This window comes from Garra rufa, chromosome 15 (genome assembly GCF_049309525.1).
Source record: "Garra rufa chromosome 15, GarRuf1.0, whole genome shotgun sequence".
Classification (NCBI taxonomy): domain Eukaryota; kingdom Metazoa; phylum Chordata; class Actinopteri; order Cypriniformes; family Cyprinidae; genus Garra; species Garra rufa.
The window spans coordinates 14,482,181-14,507,885 of NC_133375.1; the positions used below are offsets into that span (position 1 = coordinate 14,482,181).

The 25,705-nt window shown below is 34.0% G+C and overlaps 1 protein-coding gene across 18 annotated transcripts in view; it reads right to left on the reverse strand.

The window, feature by feature from the left end:
* Positions 1 to 25,705, reverse strand: part of rimbp2b (RIMS binding protein 2b) — a 186,569-nt gene that overhangs the window by 73,519 nt on the left and 87,345 nt on the right. For all 18 annotated transcript variants that reach the window (XR_012339272.1, XM_073818545.1, XM_073818547.1 and 15 more), the window contains exons 3-4: positions 20,671 to 20,754; positions 3,640 to 3,729 (exon numbers count right to left, since the gene is read on the reverse strand). Coding sequence is in view for 17 of the 18 variants with exons in the window: in XM_073818545.1 (XP_073674646.1) it covers positions 3,640 to 3,729; positions 20,671 to 20,754 (174 nt within the window). In the remaining variant the exon portion in view is untranslated. The remainder of the gene's footprint in view (positions 1 to 3,639; positions 3,730 to 20,670; positions 20,755 to 25,705) is intronic.

Below are 25,705 nucleotides of genomic sequence, written 5' to 3' on the forward strand. Positions count from 1 at the left end.
TGGTGAGTTAGGAAGTCAGAATTCTGAGATATAAACTCGCAATTGTGAGTTATAAAGTCAGAATTGTAAAAAATAAACTCACAATTGCAAGTTATAAAGAATTACAAAAAAAAAATTAAGAATTGCAAGTTTTTATTTTGAAATTCTGACTACACAATTGCAATTGTGAGTTAATTTTTCACAATTCTGACTTTGTAATTTGCAATTGCGAGTTTCTATCTTACAATTCTGACTTTATACCTCGTAATTGTGATTTTATATTTCAAAATTCTGACTTTAAAACTCGCAATTGCGAGTTTATATCTAACAGTTTTGACTTTATAAGACGCAACTGCAAGTTAGTAAAGGCATTTATAATGTCATAAAATGTCTATTTCAAATAAATGCTGTTCTTTTAAATGTTCTATTTCATCAAAGAATTTATGAAAGTATCGCAATTTCCACAAAAAAAGCTGTGTTTGCAATAAGAACCACTGTTAATTATTGAGTACCAATAGTAACTGATAACTTACGAGCAAAACATTTTATATTTACAGCCCAGTTTTGATCTAACACTAGAGTATACTAATGAAGAATGACATTTATGGCATAGGTAAAAAGCTTTATTATGTTTTTGATTCAGAAACTGCAGTGTTTGGTAACAAGAATGTAAGTGATATGTTGTGCTGTTTACGTGAGTAATATATGTCTGTTTGATGGCAGCTACGGTCTATCAGTGGCGTGACAAACCAGCACTTGTAAACACACTGCTGCTCAAGCATGAATCCAATCATGTTTTTATAAAATTCAGCTATTACAAGAATGTAATATCTGCCAGTTCCAGAGAGCAGCACTTCTTCATATCCACTCTTCAGACACGACAGACCCTCGAAGGAAAGTCTTCAACAGATATGCTGGGTTACACACAAACGTACACGCCACAAAATAGCTTACAATGTCTTGTTCAACAATGTTTCTTGGCGCTGTCATAAACCGGTCCTTCAGGAAATTGCTTTTCCATGACTACACACAAAAGACCCTCATCTCAAGATCAACATCACAAGCGATATCAACTTCACTTTCCAGGAAATTACATTTTTACCCCTTACGGACCAACACACAGACACATAGACTTACAGAGTAGACACATACAAATGGTGGATTAGAAAACCCCCAAAATACAGTAATAAGAGATAAAGAAGCAGAAATGTGCCTTCTGATCCAGGAAAGAACTAAACCTAGAGTAGTATATGATACTAAAATAACACTGACTTGGAAATGTAAACCTAATATTATTTATTAAAATGCAGATACATTATCTGAAAAGGTAGAATATGGCTGCCTATACTCCTAGAGATTCATTTTAAACACATGGAAAGAGACATTTATCAAAGGATTAACTTTTCTGCATGCAGACTATAGGATTCAATAAGGAGCACTGCTTATCTCAGCTCAGTCACTCTTCATGGTATTTGCTGTCATTATTGGAGACATTAAATCATTTAGCGCTTTAGCACAGATTCTTTGACTGGTAAAAGTCTCATATTAAAGTACTAACTGCACAACCTTCTTACTTCTAACAGCTACTTGGGATACACATTGGCCAATGGAGAATGAATTTAGATCATTTGGCTGGCTACAAATTATTGTTGCTTTTTTTTGGACAGAAAAAAACATTAACTGCCATTACATTTCAAAAGTTTGGGATAAGTAAGACGTTTATTTTTTTTTTTTTTTAAATATTATGCTCACACCAAGGCTGCATTTATTTGATCAAAAATGTGGTAAAAGAGTAAAAATGTGAAACATTATCACAATTTAAAATAGAAAATATTTAAAAAATATTTATTTCTAGACTCTGTTTTAATGGTTAAAAAAAGCATGTCTAATTAAACTGAATCATGAAACTTACCCAATTTAACAACAATTTATTAAAAGCCCTATGAAATATGTTTTAGTTTTTTTGTCAAGTTCAGTTTTCCATTAATGTTCTGGATTTCATGGTTTTCTGGATTTAATGGTCTCATTAAATTATTATAATCAATAATAATTGAATCAACTGATTTTATATAAAAAATATTTATCACTATTTTATTTATTTATTTTATTATTATTATTATTTTTTTTTCAGAAATGCTGTGTTGTGTATTTACAGTTTTCTGGTTTATTAATTTCTGATAACTAATTTACTAGTAAATATTACTTAAAGAATAATATTTTAATAATAATCTTATAATTATTTATACAGTAGTAATATTATCATTCCATTAAAGGTCCACTGAAGTGCCTTGAAACAGGAAGCGTTATTCTATGTGGTGACGTAATTTTAACTGAAACAAAAACAAATCGCCCAGCCCCGCCCACTTCTTTTGAATAGCCATTAGCGTTCGATTTTAGCCGCAGATTCAGCGTCTATTTATAGTGTAGGGGGCGGGACACTACGGACTCTAGAGAGCATTTGATTGGACAGAACGTTTGATGAGAAACTGAAGTGCACAGTGATATCATCAAAATCGTTGATTCATATTGGCGGAAGTGACGAGACTCTTAAACTCTTGTAAACGCGAATTTTGTCGTTGTTTTGAAGCACACTAGTTTATAGATAACCTTAAGGCTAATATATTCATACTAAAAGCCAAAAAACTTTAATTTTGATTTCATGGGGACTTTAAGTAATATATTTCTGTCACAATTTCTTCAAGTTAAACCCAACTTTTATTTTGACAGGTAGACCTTTCAGTTTTGTTTGTACTATACGATACAACAATAATTTTTCTCAAAAGAAACAGTAAAACGCTGATGAAATGACTCTCAGCGCAGTTCTAGAGATTGTTTATGTGTTCATGAACTCATATTGAGGCAGCAGAGACCGAAAACACCATGAACGTCACGTGCGCTTCAGTATATTTAGTAAAATTCATTCACACAGAACATGTCGGATTTATATTTAAATAGTATTTTTGAGGCTTAATATTCACAGACACTACTCCATATCGTGATTTGACCCAAGTGTACTGACATACTTTTGATTTATACATTCAAAATTTGGCAAATTCCATGAAAATCTGTGGTATACAGTAAATTTTATTTTTATGACTGGATTCCACAATGTGGAAATCACAGGGTCCTACGTATTTCTAAGAATTGTAGTTAGTAGCCAAATTGTAAGCAAAACCACCCAATATCTACCTAATTCCATCTTTGCTGAAACATTCCTCAACTTTACATATGTGTAACTGTGATTCATTCACGCTCAAGTCAAAGCCTTATTTTTTCAGTGTTTCTCCTTTAGCAAAACCAAAATCAGCATGACATTTAAACCTCGACACGAATCCTCCATACTCATACAGTGTGCGTTGATACAGCCATTCAGAGATGAACTCATCAATCTCACGAGTGAGTGGGTGGTCACCGGCGTGCGCCAGCGGGGCAGAGGGACTCACCGGATTGAGTTAGAGGATGCTGTCGGGCGGCCCAAGGCCTCCAGCTTTATGAGGAACAATCCTCCACTTCCACTCAAGTGGCAAAAACACCATTAGTGCTCTCCACCAGGGAACAAATGATAGCGCGAGCGGATTACAATGCCATTGTACTATGTGAGTGAGTAGACGGCGAGGGTTTACTATCTAGCCGTGAGCCACAATGAGACAGACTGCTTACCTGCTCATACTTTGCTGCCTTCTGGGTATCGTTGAACAAGCGGAGATTCAGACGTGCTTTCTCCTGCAGAACATGCTGAAGCTCACTCTCCTGTCAACACACAACACACAACACACACATACAGAAAGGTTAGATTCTCAGTTTTGTGGTACACATTTTCAAACGTGCTTGTGTCTAGCAGAAATACTCACAGGCACACACTGATAAACACACGTTTAGAAGGCAGGGTGTATTCCTGGTAAGAACAGAGAGTTTCCAACACAGCTAGTGTTAGTCAATCCATTATTCATTTTGAGGAGAGCGAGACAGGGAGAGAGTGAGTGAGTGAAGACAGTAAGAGAGAGACGCTGTGGCCCATCAGTCTTAGAAAGACTGACACTGAGGGTTTGAACTACACAGATCAGTAGTCAACTGAAATCATGCCGTCTCCACACAACACATCTAGAATAGTCTACATAGACAAGGAGAAAAAGAATGAGAGAGAGTCCCTCACTAAACCTGCATAGCCTAAGTGACATCAATGGAAAAGAAAAGTTGTTTCAGAGGAAGAGGAAACTATTACATTTCGATGCAAATTTTATTCAGCAAGGACACACAAAATTCATCAATAGTCTGGCCTCCCCTGAGCCCATTGAGTTTTAACAGACCCCCTAAAGCGTGCCTTAGGTTTGGTGAGGGGTAAGAATGAATGGAGTCACAAAAGTCACATGAGTGATATGATATGATTGGATATGACTGGTTATGATCGGCTGTGGTTCATGCAATAAATCCCACCTTTTGTGTGTTCTGCATTCATGAATCTGAGTTAACACCATTTTAACACTATTAATGGGAAGACTAATACTTAAAATGGCATGTAAAATGATCTGTGGGAGTTGGTGAATAATAAGCTTTGTGAAACTATACATAAATCTCCATGTCTGTGACCGATATTTGCCCAGCTTTGATGACTGATGATTCAAAAAATTCAAAAATAGTTAAAAGTTAACTATTAAAAACAATAGCTGAACATAAATTCACAAATAAAATGTGTTATTTAAATTGTTACTGCTTTAAGTTATTATTTAGAAATAAGGTTCACATTTCTAGTAGTTGTGCAGTTAATTCTCATATTGTATTTTAAAAAAGTTTTGGATTATTTGTCCTAGGAATTATTATATTGACCTATTAAGATTTTGCCTACATCTTCCTTGGAAAAAAATATTTCTCAGCTTTTATTTACATTTAAACAAAAAGTGGCATGTCCAAAATTATTTGTACCCTTTGCAAACTGTCACAGTCTATGGGAAAATCCAAAGTTCTATACCATTCCAAATAGTCCACGCTGTTCTAAAGCATCATAATTACCCTGATTCATTGGGAACAGCTGTTTTAATCAACTCAACAGGTGAAAAACAGAAGCTCTCTGCTGTTGGTTTGTGGACAGTCATGGCTAAGACAAAGGAGCTCACTGAGGACCTGCGGCTGCGCGTTGTGGCTGCTCACAAGTCAGGAAAGAGCTATACGACCATATCTAAATGTTTTGAAGTTCCAGTGGCTACAGCGCAAAGTATTATGGACGTGGTCGTGGAAGCCAAAAGTTACACCTGTGCTGGCCAGGAGGATAATGAGAGAGAAAAAAGACCAGTGGACCAGTGGACATTTCAGCACGACAACGACCCAAAACACACAGCAAAAGTGGTGAAGAAATGGTTAGCAGACAAAAACATTAAAATTTTGCAGTGGCCCAGCCAGAGTCCTGACTTAAATCCAATTGAGAATCTGTGGAGGGAGCTAAAGATCAGGGTGGTGGCAAGGAGACCCTCCAACCTGAAAGAGTTAGAGCTCATGTCTAAAGATGAATGGGCAAAAATACCAGTGGAGACATGCAAAAAGCCGCTCAACAATTATGGGAAGCGTTTGATTGCTGTAATAGCCAATAAAGGCTTTTCTATTGATTATTGAGAAGGGTATGAATAATTTTGGACATGCCACTTTTTGTTCAAATGTAAATAAAAGAGGAGTAATCATTTTTTCCACAATGATGCCTCTTGTACATCGTCTTATTATCTTCTGGGAGACGTCTGTCATTTCTAATAAAAAAAAAAAAAAAAAACTTGCTGGTTGAATAAAAGTAACTTCAATTACAATTTTCAACAATATTTCAAGTGTAATTTATGAGATTTGTTGTATCCTAAATCCAATTTTTCTTCGTAAAAGGCAAAAAGTTTATCATACTGATTTTAAAGTTAAGGATTTATTAGTTTGATTATACACTGATCCAAACACTATCATAACATCTTAGTTGATAATTTAATATATATATATATTTTTTTTTACAAAACATCCCATGTTTCGGTAGTGACTGCACATTTTCAGGTGTGAACATCTAAGATTTGAATTCTCAAATGCTTTTTAAATGTGTTTTTTTTGGTTGTGGGACAGCATTTTGCTCCAATTCTGTAGAATGGCCCATATACAATAAAACTAAAATGAACAGTTCTTGTCATGCCAGTGAAGCACACTAAACTGAAATCCAACTAAAATTGAGAGAGACAGACAGAGAGAGGAAGCAAGATTGAGAAGTACAAGAAAGTAATGCTGATGAGGCACAACCCAAGAGAGGAGAGAAGCACAGAGCGCATTAGACAGCATGCTGGTTTTATGATTGAATCATCTGTACACCTTTAAATAGCTCTGTATAATTAGGTTAACTTCTCAAATGATTGGTTAATCTTGAATGCTGCAGAAGATTTGCATACGCCCCCTAACCAAACCCCCAGCCCACACAGCTTAAGATTCTACCCTCACTGCAAGAGAAAAACTTAATTACACTCCACCAACATTCACGTGATCTGACGCCACCGTCACTTACTCAAGTTATCTTCAGGCAAGAGCCACAAATGTGAGTATTCATGTGTTCACGTGTGCATCTCCATGTGTATATGGCCTCAGATATGTCGGCATTTAAGAAGCATGAAAATATCGACTTCCTGGTTTCTTCACTGAAGAAGAAATCTGTAGTAGTGAAGATTCCCAATATCATATCCCAGAAGAGAATATATTATGATTTTCCTTCATACAAGCACACATACACACACATACACTCTTACCTCATAACAGAGGTAAGATCACCTCCATTTCTCTCCATTCACTCTCATCGAAAGGCCATTGTCATTTCAACTAGCGTCAATTCGCTGCAGTCACTTCCAATCTCTCCTGAGCTGCACATGATTGCATTGGCAGCCCACTCTCTGAACATTGATCCAAAAAAACTCTGAACGGATGATAGACTAAGCCTCGAGTGACCCAGTGTAGAGGAGAGAGAGAGAGCGAGAGAGCTAATGATTACAGATTAGACACATATAAACTTAGATTCACATCAAATGTGTAACACTAACAAATTGCATGAAGCAGCCCAGGAGACTCAGTGCTGTTTCTGCAGCACCATCATTTGCACGAGCTACAAACAAAAAAAAAAAAAAAACACAAATGGAAAAAAAATGAGGGATGCCACAAGGGAGGTCATTACAAAAACATTCTATTCATTCTGCTGGAAGAGCCTGCTAATAATGCATTAGAAGTGAAGCATACACTAATTACACACACACACACACACACACACACACACACACACACACACACACACACACACACACACACACATATTTGTGAGCTCTGCTCTCTTGCATCAGAACATGTTTTGACTATATGTTCAGAGCAACATATTGGTAATAATGTTATATTTACGATTAAACTTTGTACTGCATAGAACAGTAAGAACTGCTCATCTCCAAAGAAAATCTATCTGTGTGTGTGTGTATATGTGTGTGTTTATTATACAAAATTATGTACATTAAAATTATATATGTATATGCAGCTGGTACTACATACTATAATATTGGGGGTATACAAATACTAACTTAACAGTTACAAAATTATTTCAAACTACTTTTTTTACCCTACTTACAAAATCTACTGCATTTTTTTTTACATTTAAATATTGAAGAACAAGTAAAATGTATAATTAATATGTTATATGTGACACAGGACCACAAAACCAGTGATATATATATATATATTTTTTAATTGATGTATGGTTTGTTAGGAAAGGACAATGTTTGGCCAAGATACAAGTATTTGTAAATCTGGAATCTAAGGGTGCAAAAAAATCTAAATATTGAGAAAATCGCCTTTAAAGTTGTCCAAATTAAGTTTTATGCTATGCATATTACTCATCAAAAAGTTTTTTAGATATTTATGGTGAGAATTTACAAAATATCTTCATGGAACATGATCTTTACTTAATATCCTAATGATTTTTGGCATAAAACAATAGATAATTTTGACCCATCCATTGTAATTTTGGCTATTGCTACAAATATACCTGTGCTACTTTTGACTGGTTTTGTGGTCCAGGGTCACATTTGGTGCATATATTTAGTAAAGTGGTCATCTCTAGACTTCATATTTCTAGCTGACTAACAAGTTTATGGTCACTGAATATGTTTTTTTAATTATTTTTTTTTCCTGAGGTACTCTTTCTTTTACCATACCTTTGGATGTTCATTCATGTTTATTTGTGCTGAAACTGGTATTAAAGCAGATGAGAAGATCAGTGCCGCTTCTCTTGAACTGAGACACTGCAGCGATCTGTCACTCCACATTAAACAGCACCAAAACTGCATTTATTGTTTGAATACTGTAGTAAAAAGGACAGAATTTTAAATCTGAGACTTTGTTTCATATCAAAAGTAACAAAGCACAAAGCTTATTATGATTCATTGGATTGGAGTTCAGGTACGTTCTGTTCATTAACTGAAAACAGGCCAGACTAATTGATTCTTGGGATTTGAGAATCAATATCATTTTGTAAAAATTGTACCCAGTCCGGATGGATGGATGGATAGATAGATAATACACACAATACTCTTTGTATATACACACAAACAAACAGTGTATATGCACTAATCAATTGCTAGTATTCAGTACCGACTGAAGCCTTTATTTTATTTTTGGATGGTGCTGTAGCCAGACATCCTGCTTTGTGGAAGATGTCCAGTCGAAGAGAGGGTAATGGATGTCAGGCCCTTCCAGGAAATAAGCGGCACTGACCTTTGAGACGACACAATCTGTTCTGCTTGCTCGCCAAACACCCCTCTCTCTTTGCAAGTGCTCCGCCGTTCAAGAGATAGCTAGCATATTCCCATTGACACAGGATTCATGCTACAATGAGCTTGAAATTTGGTAATACCGAGATTATGAGTTCATGACTAAGGTCATAAAGGGGCTTTTAATTTTAAGAAGAAAATGTGCATGGTGCTTTCCAATGCAAAAATCATAACATATCATTAAAGCGGTTGCTATGTGACTGCTAATTTGAAAAAAGTGTATTTAGCATGCGGCTACATCTACAGTTTGAGTCACAGTCCCTGCTTTGTGACGACCACTCAACAGAAGCATGACCTTAAAATCGAACAAGCAAGAATAAGTCCCTTTGGCAAAGTCATACCAGCCACTTCAGTAACGCACATCTACATACTAAAAGTTACACCAGAGGCACTGCCCGGTCGCTATGTTTACACAAAAACAGAATTGTGACATGAATTAACAATGGTATAGCCACAGCGCTAATCATCTGTGACCCAGTTAAGAAGCAAATACTAAACACACACAATTTGCATATGCTTTATTGAATATTTGCCAAAAGCAAATCAGCTTGTTTGATTCTCACATGAATAATCTCTGATCTAATGCTGTGGATGACGATCCTACTTCAAATTAACCACTGGCATTTCTGGCTCCAAGAAAGCATGTGCTTTCCACTCACACACAATGTGAAAAATTGGGACAAGCTAGAAATACTATCTATACAGTGGGGATCAAAAGTAGAGAACAACCTATAATTTCCTAGTGTGATCCTGGACCACAAAACCAGTCATAAATAGCACGGGTATATTTGTAGCAATAGCCAAAAATACATAGTATGGGTCAAAATTATTGATTTTTCTTTCATGCCAAAAATCATTAGGATATAAAGTAAAGATCGCCTCGAGTAGCCTTTATGTTCCATGAAGATATTTTAATAAATTTTCTACCTTAAATATATCAAAACTTAATTTTTGATTAGTAATGTGCATTGCTAAGAACTTAAGTTGGACAACTTTAAAGGCGATTTTCTCAATATTTAGATTTTTCTGCACTCAAATAGTTGCAAATAGTTGTATCTCAGCCAAATATTGTCATATCCTAACAAACCATACATCAATAAAAGCCTGTATAAAAATGTTAAAAAATGACTCTTATGACTGCTTTTGTGGTCCAGGGTCACACATTTCAAGGTCACTGCTTCCTATTTGTTGTTTATCCAAACAGGAGTAGAAGGACAGTTTTTTTAAGCATATACATTATAAGCACGGTATAAAAAACTTAAATGAGATATTTTGAAAAAAGAACTCAAAACTTGAGAACACTTACAGGTACCTCAACGTTATAAATGTTAATCTGGCACCTGGTGCTAGTTTTCTTAATTATATGACAAACCGTATTAATCTGGCAGCATTCCTTCAATTTTCACGGAGAAAATTTTTCTCCAGAAAAAGGTCAAAAAGATGACCCTTTCAGCCTATCGTAAGAGAACTTGGTCATTCCAAATCTGTGACTTCTCAAATGTTTCAGGTTTACAATGACACTAATTCATTCAAGTCACGCAAAAAGGCTGGTCGTCCGCATAAGACAAACGCAGGAGAAGAAAGGATAATGCGGAGACCCTCAATGGGGAATCGGTTCAACACTGCAGCTGGAATTGCTTGCCAGTTCAGTTCTGAACAGTGTAAGGATCTGTCTCGGCATATTAAAAGAAGTCAGACTGAAAGTGTACTCTACAGTGACCAAGCCTCTCTTTCACAGAGAGAATCAAAAGGCTAAGCTCAGCTTTGCTGAGGAGCATGTTGTGTGGAGAGAGGAGAACTGGTCCAAAGTTCACTGTAGTGATGAGAGCAAGTTTAATTTATTTGGGTCCGATGGGAAATATTTTGTTCGGCATCAAATTGGGGAAAGACTGAAACCCAAGTGTGTAAAGAAGTCAGAGAAAGGTGGAGGAGGAAGCAACCCACACTCATGAAAATAAGTGGCACTATATACATTTCTGCAACACTGTTGTTACATACCTTACTGCACATTCTGTGGCAGTTTCAAAGTGAAATGTCCAGAGAGTGGCACTAAACACATATTCAATACGTGACTGTGGCATGTTTTTATTACGTTGGTACAGGAATGTTTTGCTAAGTTTTTATTACGCTGCTTGAGGTACATATTGCAGCTGTTCAAAATTAAAATTAATGAGTAGTGTCGCTAAAGGTTAATGCTCTATTGTGTTGGAAATATCCTCTACACCAAACTCAATCCAAAACCTAACCGATAGTGTTAACAAATGCAAAAGTAAAATAAAAAAATTTAAATGCTATTTTAACTTCCTTATGCGGATTTGAGCAGTTTTGTCGAACTGTAGTTTGACAGGGTTTGTACCAGAGCTCTTCATCACTCAAGTGCAAGGCCGTATTGCGTGAGCTACCGAGCAAATCTACTGAATTAGAAAAGTCATGCATATGATGCTAAAAAATTAAGCTTTAAAATTGTTTTAAAATCATAACATAATATTCAGCAAATGTTTATCAGAACCTCCTTCAGCAACATGCAGTTCCTTCTTTGCAAGCATCTCCCAATTAGCCTACAATATGCATGCAAGAAAATCACAGAAACGAATCAAACTCCAACTGCGAATCAAACTCAACTCTGACGGTAATATTGATAAATCAGAGACGCTATTAAAACATTGGTCTTTAAGCTGTCATAGTTCTGACTCACAAGACAAGGATTGCAAATGTAGTATTATGAGGTCTTTAAGAAACCTAATGGCTCAATAAAAAGTGCATTAAATTGTCAGTATTCTAAATATTACCAACCTGGTCTATGATGAAAACGTACCTGTGGGAACTTTTTCGCAAGACACGAAATGCGTAGCGACATGTACGTTTCAACGTGAAATGTCCACTAAGTGGCGCAAAAAGAGTGTTTGTTTTTTTCCACGGAACAGATGAACGTACATGTGGTACGTTTTATGTGCCGTTGGTTTTGAATGCGTCACCTCAGTTCTGACTTGAAATGTCCGTTGCATAACTCTAATGCTGTGTGACGTTTTGAAATAACGTCTTATCTGCGCTACACCTAAACCTACCCTACAGTATGGACAAAAGTGAATGTGATGTAAAAACGCAATGGCAGGAATGTCATTTTAGCTTGTTTTTTTAATATCTAGTATCTTAGCTCTTTTTTTTATCACAAATCATGTTTTTCGTAAGATTCATACTCAAGGATACCTTATCCTAAGTCCAATTCCATGCCGGCTGAGCTACCAAGGAAGCTTGTTACGTCCGGAAAGCGAAATATATGGAGCTGTAATCATAACTGTGTACAAAAACAATTGCAAGGGCTCACTGTTTTATCACCGTTAGTGTTCATTTCTATTGGAAACTGCAGTGATATGTACTTATTAGGACGTATTTAAAGGGGTCATCGGATGCAAAACTAACTTTTACATTAATGTGTTTTGGCAGTTTGTGTACACAACCACTCTACAATGATAAAATCCACCCAGTGGTATTTTTTTAATCTTTAAAAGTAATAACCCCTTTTTAAAATCAGGTCATTCTCAGCTTCTTGTCTGTGTGACAACACACCGACAGAGGACGCTTCCATGATAGTAGATTGACATGAGCACCTTACCTTAGACCCGCCCTCACCGGGCTGAAACGGTCCGACTCTGATCGCCATTGTGTGACTCTGGTGCAGACAAGAATGTCTCCGATTAAGCGATTGAGGTGTTTTGTTGTTGGATGTAATAACGAACACAGAAGTCATCATTTACTCCCGACATCTGAGCCGCTGAAGACGCAGAGGAAAGCGTTATTTTCATTTTTAAAAGAAAAGTGTCGATCCCGATCGACATATGCCTCTATGTTTGTGCGAATCGTTCCTAATACAGCTTCACCCACAGCAGAAGTGAGTATAAAGTTTTTTTTATGCATCTTTGCGAATGGCCTTTCTTAATAACGTGCTTTTGGCAAGTTTCGTGGCTAAATGCGGCTAAACGTGGCTAAATGCGGCTAAAGTAAACATTACCTCTCATAATCCCACAGCAGAGAGGGGCGGGGCAAACAGAGCTCATTTGCATTTAAAGGGACCCTGCAATAAAATAAGTTGAGCTTTTTCAGAGCTGACTTTGACAAGGTAAAGGGTGTTTTTTTACACTACTATTGAGAATTTTTAAACAAAGCATATTAGAGTCTTTTCATTAAGACCTAAAGAATCATATGAACTTGTGGAAAATGGGCTTTTAACGTCCTGTGAAGAGATCCCACAGGTATATTTTCGTCATGAGATCAGGTAGAATATTGTGTCACAAAAACATCCAGTTTGAAACACATGCATGTAGTTGCATATGCGTGCATGTGGACTGTTATGTTCCACATGGCTGGCTGGAAGTATCAGATGCAAATGTGACGAGTGATTAAGAAGAGAGGCAGATGGTCCCCTCTGAGAGACCATCCCAACATCTCACCTTCCAAGACCCAATACAAGACCACTAGCCACAGCTTTACATCACAGGCTGCGGTTCCAATACAAAACAACAGCAGTTAGAATAACAAGAGCGCAAAATGGTGGTCAAGGAAAATGGCCAAAGCGTGAAATTGAGTTCTGAAGTGTTTTTTCCTAGAATCGCTTTTCGTGTCATGTAAGGACAGCATCTCTCTCTTTGGATTTTTTTCCATTAATTCCTATTAGGCTTTCAGTAGGGCACAAAATAAGCACAAAAGCAACGGCTGGAGCCGAGGGGACAAACAGCTCGCTCTGCCACTAATGGACACACGAAAACATGCAAGTATATGTATACAGCACACACACTACACAAACAACCCAGGGCACCCCATAGACGGTCCAAAGGCTGGCAGACACAGCTTTTAGGTAATTGAGTTTGGCCCTTGCAGCTCTGCACTCCTTATTTTAACACGGTGTGCTAGTGAAGTTGTACGCTGGGAACATTACGAGACTGATTGCATTTACGCAAAGAGGTCACGGGAGATAAAAATATGCACTCGGATAGCGTTTTAGAGACTTTCACTTGTAAAAACTTTATTTAAACGTCCTGTAATAGCATCCTTTCAGCGTAATGCACTGTGGAGACCTTTAGCCTGCTTTCAGACGGTTCCTCTCACGGAGACTGATGGAATTTTCCACCTAGTCAGTCCTCGATATTGGCTTAAAAAGGTTCTCTTGATATCAGGTTTACTCTTATTAAAACACCACCATTACTGTGTTTATACCAATAATTGGATTTATAAGTGTAAAATACTGTAAAAATGCTCTGGTAAAAACCTTGTGCCAGTAAGTAAGTTCCCTTACTCTATGCAGTGAAAAACTGTAATATATCTAATGGGATGTTTCATGTCATTTTACAGTAAAACACCTTATATCACCTTATAAGGAAAAAGTCACCTTATATTTTGACATAATGTATATTAATATTAACCTCAGATACTTGTGATTTTTTTTAAGCATGAGTGTTTTTAAAGTGGCTGTCACTACAAGAGAAAAAAATAAAGGAAAAACAAACAAACAAACAGTAATTTTAGAAATTTTGTAAGTTAACATTTCAGTTAATGAAATATGCATTTTTCTTCACTGTAAATGTAAGTTAAATCTGTGAAACTTAAAATGTTTGTACAGAAGTTTCATGATTTCAATTGATTAGACATGCTTTTTGATGAATATTTTTAGAGTTTAAAATGGAAAAAAACTGAAAAAAAAAATATTAATTCATTCATATGCATTTCTTTACTGTAAATGTAAGTTAAATCTGTGAAACTTAAACTGTTTGTACAGTATTTTTTTTTACAGTTGCTGACCACAGCTGCTTTTTTTTACGCAAATATTTAGTAAAAACAAAAATAAAAACTGAATTTGAGAAAATAATAAAACTATTTCATAGGACCTTAATTTGCTGTTAAATTGTGTAAGTTTCATGATTTCAATTGATTAGACATACTTTTTGATGAATATTTTTAGTTTAAAATGGAAAAAAAAAACTGAAAAAAATACATTAATTCATTCATATGCATTTCTTTACTGTAAATTTAAGTTAAATCTGTGAAACTTAAAATGTTTGTACAGTTTTTTTTTTATAGTTGCTGACCACAGCTGCTGTTTTTTACGCAAATTTTACACTTTATTATTATTATTATTATTATTATTATTATTTTTTACAGAGTTACATTTACAACACAGTGGTGTCATACAAAAAGCTGACTGCATTACATTTGAGTGTCACGCTTGAGTTGTTGCTATGCTCGGAGAAAGAGAAAACTGTTTGAACTGTTTGTGTTTGTGTTCCATAACATCTCAGGATCTTCCAACTGGAACGGAGTGAAAAACGCTGATGTTTCAGGTGTAGTTGACTCATTAGGGATGGTGGGCTGGCAGATATAGGGGTTTGAATGAATGTTCTGCCAATTCACAACAAACAATGTTTAACAAAGAAGGAGAAAGACTTCTATCAGGCTTTGCCAATGTTTGTGTGTGTACAGACCTGTCAGGAGACTAAGCTCAATGTATTTTTGCAGTCATTACTGTGAAAATGGAGCCTCCTGTGGCATAAAGAGAGCCCCTGTGGAGAGAAACATTAATACTGCTGATTCTCACATACTGAGAGACACGTGTCCTACTGAGGCATTTTTACCTAGCTATTTAAATGAGGATATATACACTTATTTTGTTTTCAAAATGTAAATTAAACTCATTATAAACCACCCCAACATTTTCCAAACTAATACTTCTATTCAGCAAGGATGCACTAGATTGATCGACACGGACAGAAGCCAGTCAGAAAAATGTAATTTACTGTATGAAATTTGCCAAATTTTACATAAATAAATCAAATGTTAACCAACTTAAATCAAAACAAAAGTATGGACTAGTGTCTGTGACCATTTGGCTGGAAAAGACTATATAAATATGAATCCTACATGTTTTGCGTGTCTCTGTGTAAATGAATGGCGCAGACACACGGTTTCGTTTACTACACACAAACTGAAGCACACTGATGCTCACAGTGTTTTTAGCCTCTGCCACCTCAACATATGAGTAGATGAACACATAACCAAGCTCTAGAACTACTCTGAGAGTCACTTGATGAGCATTTTACTGTCTCCTTTGAGAAAAAAAACTATTGTCATATCACATACTGACAGAAACTTCTTCAAAGGTCTTCAGAGCAACCTGACAAAATAAACTTTGGTTTAATCTAAAAAACTGACAGAAATATATACAACTTAAAGTAATGTTTATGTTTAAAGTAATGTAATGTTTAAAGTAAAGAATAGTTACCAGAAATTTGTAAATACACAACACAATATGTCTGAAATTAAATAAGTATTATTTTTAATATAAAATTAATTAATTAGAGATGTTTTGATTATAAAACAATTATTAAACCATTAAAATTGAGTCCAGAAAATTAACGGACAATATAGAATTTAGTAAAAACAGAAATAAAACTTAACTTAATTTATGAAAACTATTTCATAGGATCTTAAAATATATTTTGTTGTTGTTGAACTTTTAATAAATTGTTTCATGATTTCAATTAATTAGAGGGTTTAAAATTTAGGGTTTAAATAAAAAAATAAAATAAAAAAAAATATAAAAAAAACTGAAAAATAGAATACCTAAAAATAAAAACAGGAAAAATTGATTTTTTTTAAAAATTAAATGAAACGGAATTTGGGAAAAAAAATACAACTGATTTTATAGGACCATACATATTGCTACAAAAGATTTCTATTTTAAATAAATGTTGACAAATACGTTTTAAATCATACTTTACAATTTTACTGTATTTACAAAATTTTTCATCAATTACAATGCCCCTTCAAGGCGATACAAGATTTCCTGATTACCCTGTCTGCTTATTCAATGATAAAAACTGCCTGCATATACATTAAATATAGGCATACATTTATTATTTAGAATATAAATCTAATAAAACTACTATATAAAACAGTTAGGATCAATATTTTTACCTGAGTATCTATACAACATGAGTATTGGGAGTATTAATACTTAAATAGCTTGTACCGTTGAGTTCACAGCATATGATGCAAGAACTCATATTCAATTAATTCCATAAAAGACCAGAAACCAGGAATTCAAATGTGAAACTCGGGGCATGACCCACTTAAAAGGTCTTCCTCAGCGCTAAAAAGCCCCGGCAAAGCCTCTCTCATGTGTAATGGATGAAAAGTCTTTCCCGAGCGCTGAGGTGAGAGGAATACAGAAGAAGAGAGAGGCTCTTTAAAAGAGCTTCCCTGGCAGTCAGGGCCGATTAGTCTCTGTACATACACCCGCACTCTTTATCTCTCTCACTCGCCCTCATCTTCCTCGCACTCCCTTTACCCCCTCTCTTGCGGTTGCTTTTTTGTCCTTCTGCTCGCTTTGTTTCCCCTGACAGTGGACCTTGGAGTCAGCTCTCCACGTCTGCTATGTTTGAGCAGCGAGAAAGACCGAGAGAGAGCGGGAAAGAGAGCAAACGCCCTTGAGAGCGAGAAGTATGTATGTGTGTGAAGCCAAAGCATTTCTAACATTCATGTGCTTCAAACAGGCAAACACCTTGATCAGCAACTGTTTTGTCCCCAACACTGTCGCCCTGGATCAAAATGTACCGTGCCAATCAAAATCCAGTCTAATTATGATACTAAAGCACACAGTTCTCATGGGTGGGCTGGCAGAAGTGGGCCACTACCCACAAGGTTGGTGATTTGATCCTACGCTACCTACAGTACCAAATGTTGTGAATCTGAGCAATGCATGTGCTCTGGTTATAGTTAATTGAGCCATTACATTAATAAATAAATAAATAAAGTGGCAAGAAATAGTCTTGTTGAACCAATAGGGAAGTGAAAGAGCAGCATCTCCAAAAATAAATAAATAATAATAAAAAAAAAAAATCTATTTGGTCTGGTTATTATATTTATATATTATATGAAATATTACCCAATTAAACTCTTGTGTAAAGTAGATAAATAAATAAATAAATAAATAAGGTCTGCTTAGTCTTTTATTTATTATATTTATATATAACATTAAATATTTATCCTTTAAATATTTTAGTAACACAGCTTGGTAATAAGTAAATAAAAAAATCTATTTGGCCTGGTTATTCTTTTGTTTGTTATATTTATATATTACATATTTACCACTTTTTTTTTTTTTTAACAAAAAGTAAAAAATACATAAATATATTTGGTCTGGTTAGTTTTTGTAATAAAAAAAAAAACTAAAAAAAAAAAAACACTAAAATAAATAAATAAATGTATTTGGCCTGGTTATTATTTTATTTGCAATATTTATATTACATATTTACCACTTAAATAGTTATGTAACAATTTGGTCTTTAATAAATAAATACATAAATAAATAAAGGGCTGGTATTTTATTATATATAATTATAATATAATTTTATTATATATGTATATATATGTTAGGGTTGTGCCGATAGACGATAGTATCGTGTATCGACGATAGTCAGAGATATCGCCTGTTGCTGATGCCTTTGACGATAGTTAGACGATTATTATTATTATCCGTCAACAAAGAACTTAACTTTAGCAATGCAGCACAGAGAGTCTGTTCTAGGATGCTTCAGAAACTTGCCGCGGTATAAACACACGCATAGAGAGGCCACAGCGCCTTAACGCACCTCGTGCAGTGAAAATGGGAGATTTTCATCATCCAGTACGGTGGTACATTAACTGATTCTAAAGGGAGTGTTATATTATATTAGCATTGCAGTCATTAGGATAACAGAGGTAGTAAAACCTGGTTCAGGCTGAATGAATTACGATGTATCATAATCAGTCTGTATACAGTAAACATAAACATTCATCTCAGTAACGTCTATAGGCGTTAATTAGAATTACGATGCGATCAGATGGCGCTAAACATACGCACGTGAATTACACGCGCGTCACTTCTCCGCATTCAATATGAACTTAACTACAACATCACCTGATGACAACCTTCAGACATGCAGCGGTAACATTATCGCAATATGACGGGTAAAGAAAGATTCATTCATTTACATTCTGGCACGCACATTTACAGCTCACTCACTGACGATAGCAGAGAATGAAACCGAAAGTAACTTGAACAACTCCGGCAGAACTATAGTCAACGCTCTGTACACGCACAACTTAATCATATGCCAAAAGAAAGTCTACCTTTACAAAACGAATAAGGAATTTAGTACAGAGATAATTAATTAAATTAGCACGATAGTATCGTGTATCGGCGATCTCTCAGGCTGACGATATGGCGATTTGAAAATTGAGCATATCGCCCAACACTAATATATGTATGTATATATATATATATATATATATATATATATATATATATATATATATATATATATATATATGTATATGTATATGTATATATATATATATATATATACACATACACATAATATTATATGTATATATACATACACATATGTATATATACATACACATAAAATTATATGTATATATAACATTAATTATTTACAATTTAAATATTTATAGTAACACTAATTGTTAGTAAGCAAGTAAATAAATACATTTGTTTGGCCTGGTTATTCTTTTAGTTGTTATATTTATATATTATATTACATATTTACCACTTAACTAGTTTTGTAACAAAAAGTAAATAAATAAATAAATGTATTTGGCCTGGTTATTATTTTATTTGCAATATTTATATATTATTTTACATATTTACCACTTAAATAGTTTTGTAACAATTTGGTGTCAAGTAAATAAATAAATACAAATACATAAATAAATAAATAAAAATAATACAAAAATATATTTTGAATTGTTAGTCTTCTATTTAAATAAATTCATAAAAACAAAGGATATAATAGTATATTGAATGAATATTAATATTTAAATATGTTGCAACAATTTCGTGTTAAGAAAGAAAGTAAAAAAATAAATGAATGACCTATTTAGTCTGACTATTTTTTTATTTATTATATTTAAATAGTATATTAAATATTTATTTTTAAAATCATTTTGTACCATACTTTGGTGTTAAAAAAACTGATAAATAAATAAATAAATAAACAAACAAAAATGAATGCTGTCAAACAATTAATCATGATTAATCGCATTGAAAATAAGTGTGTTAACATAATATATGTGTGTGTACTGCGTGTATATTTATTATGTATACATAAATACACACACATACAGTATAAATTTGGAAGATATTTACATATATTTACATGTATATATTTTTATCCATATAATCAATATTAATGTAAATATATTTAATATATAAACAACATATTTTTCTTAAATATATCTATGCATGTGTATTTATTCATATATTCATAATAAATAAATAATAAACAACAATAAATATACACAGTACACACACATATATTATGTAAACAAAAAGTTTTATTTTGGATGCGATTAATCGTTTGACAGCACTAAAATGAATAAATAAATTGTAAGCTACTGGAAAATAAATTATAAAATAAGTGTGTATATATATATATATATATACATATATATAATAAATTATAAATAACTTCACATTAAAAATTATGTTTAACTGTGATGATGAGGTACAGTAAAATATTTGTGGAATAAAAGAGCATAAAGCATGTAGTCTAGCTCTCATTTGATTAATATTGTATTTTACCTTACATACATAAATGTGCTTATGTGGCCACAGTATATCAAATGCAAGGTTTTAATCATCATTGTGGCTACCTGTAGGCCCCTAAAATCATTTGTCCCCATTAACTATGGCCTTGAATACGTATGAATGACGACTACAAAAGTGTCGTATGGTGAAAGAATAAAGGTAAACATCTCAGAAGAGTCATGATATGACACCCAGCATGTGAGACCCTCTCATAAGATGTGAACTTGTAAAGGCTCTCACCAGAGTTTGACATGACTGGCTTTTTTTCTTCACCTCCTCCTCAAGGACTTCACACTCCTTTCTCTTCCTGCTGATCTCAGTCTCCTGAGGGACAAAAGAAAATAAATACTATGAGATGGATTCAATTTGCTGTTGGAGTAGATGTGGCCTAATGCAACCGCCTCTCTTCAGGGAGGCTGCATGCGGCACAACACACAATTTGTGTTATGTATGCATGTGTACGTGAGCTTGTGCCCGTGTAGGAAATAGTAGCACATTTTCAGAGCCAGTGGGCACCCGTATACATCATATGCCTATAAATAGCAACGCTGTCTACAACACAATGTTGCAATGCCACCAGCAAGATGCACAAGACTATAAGTCACTATAAATACAAATCCACTAAAAGAAAAACAAACACACAGTTCTAATGGACATACTGTAACAGTAGGGGACTCGGGAGACAGACGTTCGGATCCAAGTGCAGGCTTTATTAAGAAGGCGTGGTACACAGACAGGGTCAATCACCGGCAAACAACAACAACGAGGATAATCCAAAGAGTAAACCAGTAACCAAGCGTGAGTCAAAAACCAAATGGGCAGTCCAAAGTAACAACAGAAACAAACATAGAAAACAAGGCAAAACAGGAAACAAAACCAGGAATAAACTAGGAAACTCTGAAAACGCGGAGACTAGGAAACTGGGAAAACGCTTAGAAATGCAGCCGGGGCAATACAAGACTTCGCCAGGAGCTGTGTGTGTGAGTGGCTTAAATGCATGTGGGTAAATGTGAAACAGATGTGTGCAGCAATCAATGCAGTGGAAAACAAGGAGCAGGTGTGTGCAGTGATTGGTGCAGTGGCTTGTGGGGAATGAAGTCCATGATGTGTAGTGCAAGAGTTAATGATGACAAGACGACCAATACGTGACACATACAGTACATTTACAGCCATGTAATTCAATGCGAGAATCATGCTTATATCTGTATATATAAATTAAGATGAAAATAAGAAATTATTAAAAAAAACACTGCCATGTCAAACAGCCAACTGCAGAACCCATAACCAGGCCAAGCTGTATAAATGAATGAATGAATAAATGAACAAACAAGAAATAAGTGAGTGAGTGAATGAATAAATAATTGAGTGAGTGACTGAATAAATGAATAAGAGAGTGAGTGAGCGAATAAATGAGTTATTGAATGAATAAGTGATTGATTGAATGAATGAATAAGTGAATGAATGAGTAAATAATAAATAAATAATTGAATGAGTGAGTGAGTCAAATAATAAGTGAGTGAATGAATGAATAAATGAATAAATAATTGAATAAGTGAGTGAATTAATAAATTAGTTAGTGAATTAACGAATTAAGTGAATCAGTGAATGAGTGAGTGAATGAATGAATGTATGTCAGTGAATGAATAAGGTGAGTGAATAAATAAATGAGTAAATACATGAATGAGTGAATGAATTAATACGTTTGTGAGTGACTAAGAAAGAGTGAATGAATGAATGAGTGAATAAATAAACATACAAATAACTAAATGAGTAAGTGAAGCCCCTCTCTTGGACTATGGCTAAGAAACCTGTCATCTTGTTTGGCTCTTGAAAAGCTTACTTACATATATAACAAAGAAGAAATCATCTGAATTTGCGAACATCTGGGAGGTGTTTCTAAATTTTCTTAAAAGTGGAAATTTTGAAGATGCATTAGATGTGTGAAGTTTTACATGTAAGAAGAATCTAGCTAATTTGGTAACTTACTATTTTGTATTTCTATATACCTGCCTGGGGTTTGGTTGGGGATTGAAATGTTTTTGTCCTAAAAATGTGAAAACTCAATAAAGACATGTTAAACAAAAATGAGTAAGTGAATGAATAAATAAGTAAATTTGTGAGTGAGGGAATAAATAAATGACTGAATGAATGAATTAATGAACTAGCGAGTGACTAAATGAGCATGTGAGTGAATAAATGAATAAGTAAATAAGTGAGTCAGTAAATGAATTAATAAACAAGTGAGTGAATACATAAATGAGTGAATGAATGAATAAATAAATGAGTGATTGAGTGAATAAATGTGAGTAAAATGAGTGAATGAATGACTATGTGAGTAAATGAATAAATTTGTGAATTTGTGAGTGAGTGAATGAATAAATTATTGAATTAGTTAATGAATTAATAAACAAGTAAGTGACTGAATGAATATGTGAGTAAATAAATGAATAAATAAGTAAATAAGTGAGTCAGTAAATGAATTAATAAGTGAGTGAATAAATAAAGTGAGGGAATGAATGATTAAATAAATGAGTGAGTGAATAAATAAATAAGAAAGAGAGTGAATGAATGAATGAATGAGTGAATAAATGAATAAACAAATAAGTGAGTGAATAAATTAATAAAAAATAAGTAAATAAGTGAGTGAGTGAGTGAATGAATGAATAAATAAGCTAATACATTGATAAACAAGAGGAGTGAATGAATGAATTAGTGAATGAATAAAAAGAGTGAATACATGGATAAACAAATAAGTGAGTGAGTGAATGAATAAGTGAATTAAATAAATGAATAACAGAGTGAGTGAGTGAATACATAAATGAAATGAGTAAAATGAGTGAATGAATGACTACGTGAGTAAATGAATAAATTAGTGAATTTGTGAGTGAGTGAATGAATAAATTATTGAATTAATTAATTAATAAACAAGTAAGTGACTGAATGAATATGTGAGTAAATAAATGAATAAATAAGTAAATAAGTGACTCAGTAAATGAATTAATAAGTGAGTGAATAAATAAAGTGAGGGAATGAATGATTAAATAAATGAGTGAGTGAATAAATAAATAAGAAAGAGAGTGAGTGAATGAATGAATGAATGAATGAATGAGTGAATAAATGAATAAACAAATAAGTGAGTGAATAAATTAATAAAAAATAAGTAAATAAGTGAGTGAGTGAGTGAGTGAGTGAGTGAATGAATGAATAAATAAGCTAATACATTGATAAACAAGAGGAGTGAATGAATGAATAAGTGAATGAATGAATAAAAAGAGTGAATACATGGATAAACAAATAAGTGAGTGAGTGAATGAATAAGTGAATTAAATAAATGAATAACAGAGTGAGTGAGTGAATACATAAATGAAATGAGTAAAATGAGTGAATGAATGACTACGTGAGTAAATGAATAAATTAGTGAATTTGTGAGTGAGTGAATGAATAAATTATTGAATTAATTAATGAATTAATAAACAAGTAAGTGACTGAATGAATATGTGAGTAAATAAATGAATAAATAAGTAAATAAGTGACTCAGTAAATGAATTAAGTGAGTGAATAAATAAAGTGAGGGAATGAATGATTAAATAAATGAGTGAGTGAATAAATAAATAAGAAAGAGAGTGAATGAATGAATGAATGAATAAATGAATAAACAAATAAGTGAGTGAATAAATTAATAAAAAATAAGTAAATAAGTGAGTGAGTGAGTGAGTGAGTGAATGAATGAATAAATAAGCTAATACATTGATAAACAAGAGGAGTGAATGAATGAATAAGTGAATGAATGAATAAAAGGAGTGAATACATGGATAAACAAATAAGTGAGTGAGTGAATGAATAAGTGAATTAAATAAATGAATAACAGAGTGAGTGAATGAATGAATGAGTGAATTAAAAGTAAATAAGTCAGTGAGAGAGAGTGAGTGAGGGAGTGAGTGAGTGAGTGAGTGAGTGAATGAATGAATATGGAAAAAATAGAATTTGGTCTGATTTATAATTTGTTTAATTTATTTATTATATTATATTGTAAATCATATTGTAACAATTTCATGGTAAATAAATCATTAATTTGTATTTCTGGTGTGGTTAGTCTAGTATTATATTAAATATTTATCATTTTAATATTCTGTAATGCAATTTGGTGTTACCTCTGTTATCTCATTATTATTTATTTAAAAATGTATCAATCTGGTGTAAACAGCACACTACTGAATCAGCAATGACACTACTTTACTTTTAAACAGCATTTCTCTCTAACTTCACTTCCCTTGCCAATAAAGTGACCTGTGTTTTGTTGGCATGTCAGCACTGTTGTTCAGACCAGCGGTGGTGTTCAGTGTCACATTATGTACAAAAGACAGATGAGTCTCCACTGCTGATGCCATTCCCTAATTAAACCCACTGTGATACACACAGTATAGGTAAATTTGCTGTATTTTGTCTCGCAACACTGTACCTGCCAATGGCTAAATGACTTTATTGGTCTGTAGGGAAGCAGGTGTGTTGTGGGCCAGGCCGTATGTGGGATTGTGTAGGTATATACGTGTGTGGGCTACAGATGGTCATCTCATCCTCATAATGGGTATATCAGTCTCAAGAGAGGCTGACATAAGCTGTGTGTGAGTGAGTGTCTGTGTGCACGCAGGTATTAGAGAATGGCAACATCCATCCTGCTGAGTGACACCTGGGATGGGGAGATAGAAGACCAAATTTTAATAATAAACGAACATCCATATGGATAAATGGATGGATGGATTGACGGTTGGATGATTAATGGATGGAAAAGCCTGTGATAGAGAGATATTCAACTCTTTACCAGTTCAACACATATGTGTAAATGCAAAAAACAAGGGTAACGTGACACAGAAGAGATGAAATCGTTGAATAAAGTTATTTTTGTTTTCTTTGTGTTCAAAAAGTATTCCCGTAGCTTCATAACAGTACATCGAACCACTGATGCCACATGGACTAATTTATCGATGTCCTTACTACCTTTCTGGGCCTTGAACCTGTCAATTGCATTTCTGTCTCTGCAGGGTCTTGGATTTAATCCAAAATACGTTGGCATAACAAGAGGCTGAGAAATTAATTATCTGAGAGATGAGAATTTTCATTTTTGGGTGAACTATCCCTTTAATGTTTACAAGTTGATTCCTACCCCATTATATCAAAATGCAGAAAAGCATTATTCTGAATCCTCATTCACTGCAGAAACTGCAAACAGACATTGTGGGCTGAAGACATCCATCTTTCCAAATATAATCACTTCTGT